At 38.2% G+C, this 12201-nt stretch overlaps 1 protein-coding gene across 1 annotated transcript in view; it reads left to right on the forward strand.

Moving 5' to 3' along the window:
• TMED10 (transmembrane p24 trafficking protein 10) overlaps positions 1-9110 on the forward strand; it is a 45002-nt gene extending 35892 nt beyond the window's left edge. The window contains exons 4-5 of the mRNA XM_067730017.1: positions 5402-5528; positions 5965-9110. Of these exons, the coding sequence (XP_067586118.1) occupies positions 5402-5528; positions 5965-6086 (249 nt within the window). The 3' untranslated portion in view covers positions 6087-9110. The remainder of the gene's footprint in view (positions 1-5401; positions 5529-5964) is intronic.
• The last annotated feature ends 3091 nt before the right edge of the window (positions 9111-12201 follow it).

Here is a 12201-nt window from a genome sequence, read left to right on the forward strand (position 1 = left end):
TTCATTTCTGCTTACATTTTACAGCAGAGCTTTGCAGTTTTGATGCTAAATGCTTTGGTGACCCTGGTAGGGAGTCAAGAGACCGTGGTACTGCTAGTCTTGGTCTTCCCCTCAAAGGACTGAATAACTTTATGGAATCATGAGTTTCCTCATTTGTAAAATGATGTCTCTGGTAGCTCTGATATTTTTGATTATTTAATGGTTAAATGCAGCCTACAAGGGGAATGCTACCTCCTAGTGGAGAACCTATGGTACACATTGTCAAATAGGGTTTGCTTTTATCAGACTGTTGGCAAAACACACATCATCCTTCCAACCTTGGAAGAGAAAAGTAGACCAGAATAATGGCCTGCCTTCGTGAGATGTGTAATTTCACATTCTTACAGACACTTTGAACATTGAATCAGATGTTTTGAATAGCAGAACAACAGTCAGTGGGGATATTGATAGAGGTTTTCTTATTAGCTTTTTGTACTGACTGATATAAAGTCTTGATGATACTCTTATTATTATTATTTATTTGGCTGCATTGGGTCTTAGTCGCAGCATGTGGGATCTTCGTTGTGACGCTCAGGCTTCTCTCTAGTTGTGTGCAGGCTCCAGAGTGCGTGGGCTTGGTAGTTGCAGCGCGTGGGCTCTCTAGTTGTGGCGCACAGGCTCAGTAGTTGTGGTGCACGGGCTTAGTTGCCCCGCAGCGTATGGGATCTTAGCTCCCTGACCAGGGATCGAACCCGCGTCCCCTGCATTGGAAGGCGCATTCTTAACCACTGGACCACCAGGGAAGTCCCTTGATGATACTCTTTGAATGCTTAGTCCTGGGCAAGCGAAGAGGGTCTACTTTAAAATACTTAGGATAATTTGTTTTAAAATTTTATTCTATTAGTTATAAAAATTAGAGTAATGCAGTATGAAACCTATGGAGCTTGACTGATAAACTGGACAACTTACCCAGATCCTTGTGGCCTACTATAGCACATTCACTTCACTTTTGATCCAGATAAAACTTAGTCTAGTCATCTGGTTTTCTTCACCAAATTTTTTGTTCCTACAGAATAAAATATAAACTCATACTTGGATTGCAATTCTAGCTCAACCAAGCTCTGAGACCTTGGGCAAGTTATTTAACACTCTGAGCCTTAATTTCCTCATCTGAGAAATTTAGGAATAATAATATTCACCATATATAGGATTATGTTATGAGGATTAAGTGAGTATAAGATATAAAATACGGATCACATTCTGGGTATATAGTAATAGGTCTAATTCATTATATTACCTTCTTCATCCTCATCCTCAATTTAGCTCCAGCCTAACTTTTTTTTTTTTTTTTTTGTGGTACGCGGGCCTCTAACTGCTGTGGCCTCTCCCGCTGCGGAGCACAGGCTCCGGACACGCAGGCTCAGCGGCCATGGCTCACAGACCCAGCCGCTCCGCGGCATGTGGGATCCTCCCGGACCGGGGCACGAACCCGCGTCCCCTGCATCGGCAGGCAGACCCCCCAACCACTACGCCACCAGGGAAGCCCCAGCCTAACTTTTGAGGCTTATATTTGCTGTTACCCATCACCCACCCACAAGCTCGCATGCGCGCACACACACGCACATCTACCTACTTTATGGCTACTCATGGCCTCCTAAGCAGGGCCTGCACTTTCTTCCCTACATGTTTTGGTTTGCAGGTTCCCCTCAGCCTTAAATATCTGTCTCTCCCATCTCTTAAAATCCTGTACACCTTGTATGACCCAACTCCCCCACTTCCTGTTAAGCTTTCCTTTATTCTTACAATTGTAATTAAGTTCGCGCTACTTTCTTTGCATTCCACTTTCAATGTGTACCTTTGTTGTAGAAGTTAATACATAGTGCTTTATATTATGGTTGTAGCTTTTTAGGTGAGCCTCTCCACGAGACTGTGAGCTTCTTAGGAGCAGAGATCATAATTTATCTTGGTGCCTTGCACATAATAAGCCCTCAAAAAAACACTGTTAGGGTATTAACATGTTAAAAAACAAAACAGAAAAACCTTTTTACATTTGTTTTGATTTCTAGGTTTAGATTAAATGTAGAAATATATTCATTATTTTTGTTATTTCCACTGAGTATCCATGATATGTTAGATGGTTGAAATAGCAAGTTGGTTTTCAGTATTGTTTTAGTCTTTTGGCAATTCTTTACGTTCGCTGGATTTTAAACTAATATCAAGAATAAAGGTAGTTATCAGGCAGAGATGTTTTTTAGGGAAAGAGACCTTCATCCCACTCAGGAAGTCTGCAAATAATTTACTGAAATAAGGGCAGGATTGAGTAGGAATTTCATTGAGAAAATGAAATCGACTTGGATGATATGTTATGAATAGAAGTATAGAGTCTACAGTAGGTCCTATACTAGAAAAGGGGTTAGGAAATTGAATGATTAAGTAAACAGTGGCCCATATGCCATATGGAGTACTATGTAGCAGTTAAGAAGTAAGTATGAGGTGAATCTACAAGCACTGAAGTTTTTGCGGTAAGCGGGCCTCTCACTGTTGTGGCCTCTCCCGTTGCGGAGCACAGGCTCTGGACGCTCAGGCTCCGGACGCGCAGGCTCAGCGGCCATGGCTCACAGGCCCAGCCACTCCGCAGCATGTGGGATCTTCCCGGACCGGGGCACAAACCTGGGTCCCCTGCATTGGCAGGCAAGACTCTCAACCACTGCGCCACCAGGGAAGCCCAGCACTGAAGTTTTTGGAAAGATTTTATTAAATGAAAAGAAGGAAGCCTTAGAACAACATATACATTATGATCGCATTTATAAGTATTTTTTAATTATATTTTCCTATGTACATTTATATACATACAAAGGCGTAAATAGTGTGTTATCTTCTGACAAGGTCTAGAAAGATATACACCAAGTTCATAACCACCTCTGGGAAGGAATGTGTGGATGTGGGGATCGAGGAGCTGTGAAGATGGGCCTTTTGTTTTTGTTTCCTTTGCTTCTGAATAATTTAAATTCTTTAGTAAGGGGACATATTTATATGTTTCTTGTATAGCTAAAAAATGAATGAAACACCAGAAAGGAAAAGGATTGGGACAGGTTTGGGGGACTATATTCTACAAAGACTATTCTCAGTACCAAATTTATTTTCATTCCATCCTCCTTTTTGAGGTTTTAGGCCTTTGGGCTATTGTCATTTAAACAAAAAAAGGGTGGGGAGTTAGAAGTAGTCTTCAAAGTAATTTTTAAGAATATTATTTTCAGCTGGCAGAGAGAGGTACAGCCATAGTTTCACTTCTAGTTCCTTTTATAAGTTTCTATTTAAGGAGCCTTAAAGCACTTATCTCTAAAGATGTATCATGCTGTTGCCTTCATACTATCTCATTCAAGAAGCTTTGGAGGGGAAAGCATATACCAGGAGGGAAAATGTTAAAAAGCCTAAGGTTCAGCTTATTATATATGTCTTGTATCTTTTTCCTGGGGGGATTTCTTTGCTCTGCACCTCTATATGAAATCAATTAACAGATATATATTGTAGGTTAATGGCAAAACCTGGTGTTTGGGTATTCAGCTAAGAGTGTTAGCTCAGTGTATTAACTAACCATTGTAAATCTTATACACAGTTAGCTTTATTCTGTTCTGTAGCTAGCTGTCAGTCAAGCTATTAACTGTATCCAACATTTTACAATTGTAAGAAAATGTACATCCAGTGAAAGAAAACTTAGGTGGATCATTACAAATCCATCACTATATTTTAGGTACCTTAGGACTTCCTTGGTGGCGCAGTGATTAAGAATCCTCCTGCCAATGCAGGGGACACAGGTTCGTGCCCTGGCCTGGGAAGATCCCACATGCCACGGAGCAACTAAGCCTGTGCGCCACAACTACTGAGCCTGAGCTCTAGAGCCCACGAGCCGCAGCTACTGAGCCTTCGTGCCACAACTACTGAAGCCCACGTGCCTAGAGCCCGTGCTCTGCAACAAGAGAATCGACCGTAATGAGAAGCACGCACACCGCAATGAAGGGTAGCCCCTGCTCGCCGCAACTAGAGAAAGCCTGCGCACAGCAATGAAGACCCAGTGCAGCCAAAAATAGATAAATTTTAAAAAATTAATAAATTAGGTACCTTAAATATAAACTCAATTTTTATATCCCTATCTTAACAGCAGTTTTTAGTTTTCTTTTATTTTAAATAACTATGTCTTGTTCTTCACAGGTTCAATGAAGAATATAGTTTAGTGAACAGAACACAAGAACACCCTCAAACTATTCCCATTCATCCCACATTAACTGCTATTAACATTTAACAGAGGAAAATAACAAGGAAGGTGAATTGAACAGAAGAGAAGAAAAAGTGGGGAGTTGTATAGAGAATGTATAGGGAGTAAAGAAGCAGATGTAGAAATATTTTTTGAAGAGTTCTCTGTGGAAAAAATGTAAGAGCAACTGGTATATGAATTTTAAGATCTGAAATGCCCTGGTGTTATATCCCCATTTTAATACAAATCATAATCTAAGATTGATAAAGAAAAAACAAATAGAATATGAAATCCTTTCTCTGATCATATATGCCTTTAGTTACTAGATACTCTTGGAGGTTTCACAGTGGTCTGGGGTGAAAAAGGAAGACCGTTTATTTCTCATACCCTTCATTCCTTAGCACACAGTGATGTCCTTGGAGATTTATTTTGATAACTGGCTGTGTAATTAAAAACAAAACGCATGAGGATATATGTATACATATAGCTGATTCACTTTGTTATACAGCAGAAACTAACACAACACTGTAAAGCAATTATACTCCAATAAAGATGTTAAAAAACAAAAACAAAAAAACACTCAGTGGATTTTTTTTTTAAATTTTTAAGCAGAGCTAGGATTCATCTGGGTTCTAGAGCTCTGTTACAAACCTTAAAGCGTTGTGGGATTTAAATGAGCAAACCAGAATTCTCTAATTTTGCAGTTTGAGTTATTATCTTAATGTTATAGTTATCTGTACTCTCTCATTCCTGTGCATTCCCTATTGGGAATTTGGTGTGTTTTCTTCTCAAAACCACATTTGACTAATACTATGACGCTCACACTTATGCTAATAATATTGCTTATTTCTTAGACAAAAGTGGAAAGGCAAAGTAAAATGCTTTATTAAAGTCAGAAATCTTGGAAAAATAATATATCTTATTTTATAGGCTACCATATTATAGTACTACTAAGGAGGTTTTAATCAAAATTAAAGTATAAAAAAAGTCTGAGATGGAAACATATAGACAGTAGGGAAGGGAAGAAGCCCAAATTTTAAAATGTGTTAGAATGATGACAGAAGAAATTTTAAGTTTGGTGAAACTTTTAAAAAGACTCCTCTGTTATGTTGTGTTCTTGACTGTAGCAGTTTTTTTAGGGAGTGTGTTCATAATTCCTTTCTTTTCCAGATTGCAAAAGTTGAGAAGCTCAAACCTTTGGAGGTAGAGCTACGACGCCTAGAAGACCTTTCAGAATCTATTGTTAATGATTTTGCCTATATGAAGAAGCGAGAGGAAGAGATGCGTGATACCAATGGTGAGGGGAGGGAAGCTCTTGTTTCTCAGTACGTGCACCGTAAAGGAGATAGATCCCCAAACTTTAAATTCTGGTGTACCTTTTTCTCAGATTTGCCAAAGGGGGTTGTGTGGAAGGATAATTGCTTACTTCGGTGTTGTTGCTCTACAGGTAAATGAGCCTTGTTAGATTTTCAAGGGAATAGCAGTTTTTTCTGTGATAAGCAGTTGACCATATTCTCAGTCAGCTCATAGTGTATCAAACTAATAGTACTAATCTTTGTAATTTTTAACATTTATGTATAGGATAATGAAAATTTAAGAAAAAAACTTATCTGAGATCCTACTGTAAGGCCTAGGGGCAGAGTGAAGCTAATTAATTGCCTTTTCCCCCTGGCCATTTAGCCTACTGAGCCTCACTTCATTACATTTACACTGCTTTTGCTTTTTTTTTTTAGAGTCCACAAACACTCGGGTCCTGTACTTCAGCATCTTTTCAATGTTCTGCCTCATTGGTCTAGCCACCTGGCAGGTCTTCTACCTGCGTCGCTTCTTCAAGGCCAAGAAGTTGATTGAGTAATAAAGCCCAGTCTCCTCCCACCTTGTATCTTAGCCAGCAGAGCATCGCTGGGATGTGCGTGGCCTAAGACATCCTACCAGCAACACCATCAAGGCACGTTGGAGCTTTCTTGCTAGAACTGATGTCTTTTGGTGTGGGAGGACGTGGGTTACCACCTACACCCAATAAGTCAAAGAGGGACTTCTTTTTAACTTGGTAGGATTTGGACTGGTTTTGCAACAATAAGACTATTATTAGAGTCACCTATGACAAAAAATAGGGGTTACCTAGATAATGCCAAAGCCAGCATTTGTACTGGGTTTCCTCGTATGATTTGTTTGAACCATGTTTTCTTTCCTTCTCCCACTTGCTCACCAGCTTGGGCTTCCACTCTAGTTCTTTTACCAACATTTGTATGACCATGTTGAACTTGTTTCATTCTGATTGTCCTCTTTGGATTTCTGTGTGACAATACCATTAACTTTCTCTTGACCCTTAGCTGAAATGTTTAGATAGCTTCTGGTGATACCCTTTCACAATTTTATGTCTCTTAAAAGTGTAATGGATGTGACACCTCATAGAAATGAGCTTTGAACTGTAGATGACTCTTAAAGAAAATTTCATTTTAGAGAATTAAAATATTTGTGCTCAGCCGCTTGAACTTCTTTCTTTTTGTGTATTTATGTGTGTTCAGTTCTATGCAGTTTTATCACATGTATGGATGTGTGACCACCACCACAAGATGCACAACCGTTTCATCACATGGATCCCTTGGGGTACCCTTTTATAGCCACAGTCACCTCCTTCCTTAACCCCAAGCCCCAACCTCTGGCACCACTAATCTGTTCTCCATCTCTCTAATTTTGTAATTTTAAGAATGTTATATAAATGGAATCACATAGTATATAACCTTTTGAGATTGACTTTTTTCACTCAACATAGTGCCCTTGAAATCCATCCAGGTTGTTGCATATATCACTAGTTTGTTCCTCTTTATTGCTCATTAGCATTTCATGGTGTGGATGTACCACAGTTTAACCAGCATCTGAAGGACATCACTGTTGTTTTCAGTTTTGGGCCATTACTAATAAAGCTGCTGTGAACATTCATGTACATGTTTTTATGTGAACATAAATTTTCATTTCTCTGGGATAAGTGCCCAAAAGAGCAATTGCTGGGTTATCTGGTAAACACATGTTTATTTTTGTAAGAAACTGTCCTGCTTTTTTCAGAATGACTGTGTCATTTTACGTTCCCATTAGCAATGTATGACCAATCCAGTTTCTCCACATCCTCACCAGTATTTGCTATTTTTTTTAAATTTTTTTAGTCATTCTGAGAGGTGTGTGTAATGATATTCATTGTGGTTTTAATTTGCATTTTCCTATTAGTAAATGGTGTTGAACATCCTTTCATGTGTTTATTTGCCATCTGTATTTCTTCCTGGTGAAATATCTGTTCCTTTGCCCATTTTATGATTAGATTGTGTGTTCTTTTTACTACTGAGGTTTTTTTTTAATTGAAGTATAGTTGACTTATACTATTGAGTTTGAGGAGTCCTTATATATCCTAGATACAAGTCCTTTGTCAGTTATGTGGTTGCTTAAATTTTTAACATAACTTATACAAAGGAAAATATAAGTAAAATTTACGAAGTCTTCTTACATGGCAAGTCACTGATTTAATTTCTGTTCTTATGTGTTCCATCTAGACAATTAAGACATATGAAGTATTAAAAGGTAACACATCTGGAAGGATCATGAATCGAGTAAATACCTGAAAATATATGTTATAAAAGCAAATCCAATAATCACTTTGGGAATATGAGGTGCCTAAAGGCCAATACTAAGGTAAATAAGAGAAAGAGTGGACACGAATGATCATGTTCATAAACAACAGTGAAAAAATAACATCACTTGATATTTTCCCCACTTCTCCCAATAAAGTGGGTGGGAGTTTGTCCTTTCTGTAATCTCTTTTTTTTAACCCTGCTGACTGTTACAGGGCTTGTCCCATCGCAATGACAAGCATTACAGGACTTAGGGCTCTGCGGCTTGCAGTTAAGAAGCAGCATGTTGGAATTAACAGAGAACAGTGCTGTCATGACCTGGATAAAGTACAAAGGGGAAAGAGGGAGTGAGTTATGTTGTTAAACTCCCAGGCTGTTCTGTAAATGTTCCAGCTATTGTGAACCCAAAAGCCTTTTTTCCCCCCTCTTTTGACTCCCTCTGTGCATTCCTCTGGTGTGGCATAAAAGTAGTTCTGTCATTAATTTGTGCAACATTGCCATCTGCTGTTAAGAATTGATAGATACTGTTTCTGAGAACCTGGCAGCCAAATCTCACCATAAGGGCAGCAGATGTTGAGAAAGTCTATCTGTGGTATTACATATACTAAACAACAGAGGATACATCCAAGCAGGGAAGAGAATAACCAAATTTGTGAGTTAAGATCCATCCTTAGACATTTAAAGGTGAAATACTGTTCTGTACCATTAGCCTAACAAGAAACTTTCATATTTCTGACTGGTGCCTTTTCCCTTTTTAGAAACAATGAAAGCTACTCGGTTGTAGTCTTCTGTTCTGACAAAATGTCAAAGAAGAAGATAGGAGAGGAAAATACTTTATTTGGCTGATGTTTTGTTCCCACATGTGACTTTGTGAAACTGAAATTCTTTCCTGTCCTTTCCTTTTACTCATGCCAAGACTACAAACTTAGAATTTGTGCTTTTGGTTTAAAGTTCATTGATATCACAGTTTGATTTTATCTAAAAAGTAAAATTATTTGCCTTTGATAAAAGACTAGTGCAAGAGCAAATCAGCTTTAAAAACCTGTTATTCAACAAAGCCTGTAAATTATTGATGAAAGTGATAGTTTTAAGTAAGCTTCGTTATACCATTGTCATAAACCCCTGTCATAAGCTGTTTTTATGTTTGTTTAATGGAAAGAGGCATGTGGGATTTATGGATTTATACAGATTCACTTGTAAGTGTTGGATTGGGGATTTTTGTGTAAATTTTCTCAAATAAAGGCTAGCAGAAACTATTTTAGGTGTATTTTTCTGTTACTCGAGTATCTCTTTGTCTGGATTGGCAATAATTCCTCCATATTCCTCAGTATTAAAGTATGGCAAATTATATGTGACGAATTAGAGAAAAAATGTTTATAATTTACTCCAGATGGTTAAAGTTTATGTGAGCTAGTAAAAGTTTATTATACTTTATATATAAATGTATAAACTGTATATAATATGTATATTAAAGTAATAATAATTATACATGTTCAGAAAGACCAAATAGGGTTCTGTAAGCCAGGAATTCTCTGTAGCTTCTCTGTTTTAGAAACTGCTACTGGAATTATTCCTACAGAGGGTCTTCTCCCTTTCCCTCCATTCTTTAGAATACCCCTCCCAATTTAGAACCCCCCCAGGACTTGCTTTTTTGACCCATCACATCTATGCAAAACCCCACTCCAGCAGGTAAAGGCCATTTTCTCCGTTCCTTTTACTTGCAGTTGAATCTTTTCCATAAAAATTCTTTTTTAAAAAAATTTTTTTTGTTGTTGTAGTTTTGGTTTTTTTGGGTTTTTTTGTTTTGTTTTGTTTTTTTGTCTTTTTTGCGATACGCGGGCCTCTCACTGTTGTGGCCTCTCCTGTTGCGGAGCACAGGCTCCGGACGCGCAGGCTCAGCGGCCATGGCTCACGGGCCCAGCCGCTCTGCGGCATGTGGGATCCTCCCGGACCGGGACACGAACCCATGTCCCCTGCATCGGCAAGCAGACTCTCAACCACTGCGCCACCAGGGAAGCCCTTTTTTTAAATTTTTAATTTAATTTTTATTTTTGGCTGCGTTGGGTCTTCGTTGCTGCGCGCGGGCTTTCTCTAGTTGTGGCGAGAGGGAGCTACTCTTGGTTGCTTTGCGCGGGCTTCTCATTGTGGTGGCTTCTCTTGTTGCGGAGCACAGGCTCTAGGCACGTGGGCTTCAGTAGTTGCGGCACACAGGCTCAGTAGTTGTGGCTTGCGGGCTCTAGAGCGCAGGCTCAGTAGTTGTGGCACACAGGCTTAGTTGCTCCGTGGCATGTGGGATCTTCCCGGACCAGGGCTCGAACCCGTGTGCCCTGCATTGGCAGGCAGGTTCTTAACCACTGCGCCACCAGGGAAGCCCCATAAAGATTCTTTTTAAGAGTCAACCTGAAGTGCTTTACACATTGACTAGCTGGCCTCTTATTTACCCTCTACCTCCATTCTCCCAAAAAACAGTTAATAAATTATGTCAGTGAATGTGTAGTTTATAAAGTAGTGGTTCCCAATGTTTAAGTGTAAATACTTTAAAATCAAAAATGTCTTCTTACTGATATTTTATAGAACGTAAATAATGAATTCAGCAAAATGTGTAAGTGAATTTAAATTTAATTGTCCCAACAGTATATATGTTGAATAGCTGTACATGTTCTACAAATTATTAGCTATTCAGTCTGCTACAATGATATCTCATATAGCATGAGCCCCACGAATAATATGAATTTTTCTAGTACCACATTTAAAAAGTAAAAAAAAAAGTTGAAATTTATTTTATTTTTTAAATAATTTTTATTGGAGTATAGTTGATTTACAATGTTGTGTTTTTCTGCTGTACAACAAAGTGAATCAGTTATACCCATACATATATCCATTCTTTTTTAGCTTCTATTCCCATATAGGTCATTACAGAGTATTGAGTAGAGTTCCCTGTGCTACACAGTAGGTTCTCATTAGTTATATATTGATATTTTATATATAGTAGTGCATGCATGTCAATCCCAATCTCCCAATTTATCCCTTTCCCCCTTGGTAACCATAAGTTTGTTTTCTACATCTGTGACTCTGTTTCCGTTGTGTAAATAAGTTCATTTGTACCTTTTTTTTTTTTTTTAGATTCCACATATAAGCAATATCATATGATATTTATCTTTCTCTGACTTACTTCACTCAGTATGACAATTTCAGGACTTCCCTGGTGGTCCAGTGGGTAAGACTCTGTGCTCCCAATGCAGGGGGCCTGGGTTCAATCCCTGGTCAGGGAACTAGATCCCACATGCATGCTGCAACTAAGAGTCCACATGCTGCAACTAAGAAGCCTGCATGCCGCAACTAAGACCTGGCACGGCATGCATGCATGCATGCATAAATAAATATTTTTTAAAAGTACGACAATCTCTAGGTACATCCATGTCACTGCAAATGGCATTATTTCGTTCTTTTTGATGGCTGAGTAATATTCCATTGTATATATGTACCACATCTTCATCCATTTATCTGTTAATGGACATTTAGGTTGCTTCCATGTCCTGGTTATTGTAAATATTGTGAAATTAATTTTAACAATACATTAAGTCTGATATATCCAAAATAGAATGTCAACATAAAATTCAATATAAAAATGTAAAAATGACTGAGATATCTAACATTCTTTGTTCCATATAAAGTCTGGTGTGCCTTTTACGGCTACAACACGTCTTACTTCAGACTAGCCACAATTCAAGCGCTCGGTAGTTTCGTGTAGCTAGTGGCTACCACATTGGACAGTGAAACTATAGACTTTGCTAAGTACTTTGGTAGTTTCTTTAATATTACCAGTAACTCTATGGCCCCTGGGAATCATCCATTCACAAGTGAGAACTTCTGCTATATAGCATCCTAACTATTCACTTGTTAAAATATAAAATGGAAATACTGTTTTTTACCAGAAGCACTTTGAAATCAGTTATACCTTTAAAATGGTGGGTATTTCTGGACTTAAGAATATTCCAAAGTCAGATATTTAGTTTCATTTTTATCTAGTACAATGAAGTGCTGAACTTGAGTTTCTGTTTTGTATTCTCTAAGATGGAACAGGATAATTGCTAAGCTTTTTATCTATGCGTTATTAACTAGAACATAATATCAGGCTAACCAAGTTATAGAAAACTGTCTAGTTCCATATTGCAAAGATGCCAGAAAAGTGAATTTTTAAGCTTTGGCTGAAAGCTACTCAGCTCCTCTGAATGAAAGTCAGCACTTCTAGCTATAAGTAATTGTTTTTTCCATTCAACTCAAAAATCACTTATTGATCATCTATTCTATTTAATGTGCTGAACTAAACTCTGGAGTAGACCCAGA

This window comes from Pseudorca crassidens, chromosome 1 (assembly GCF_039906515.1).
Source record: "Pseudorca crassidens isolate mPseCra1 chromosome 1, mPseCra1.hap1, whole genome shotgun sequence".
Taxonomy (NCBI): Eukaryota; Metazoa; Chordata; class Mammalia; order Artiodactyla; family Delphinidae; genus Pseudorca; species Pseudorca crassidens.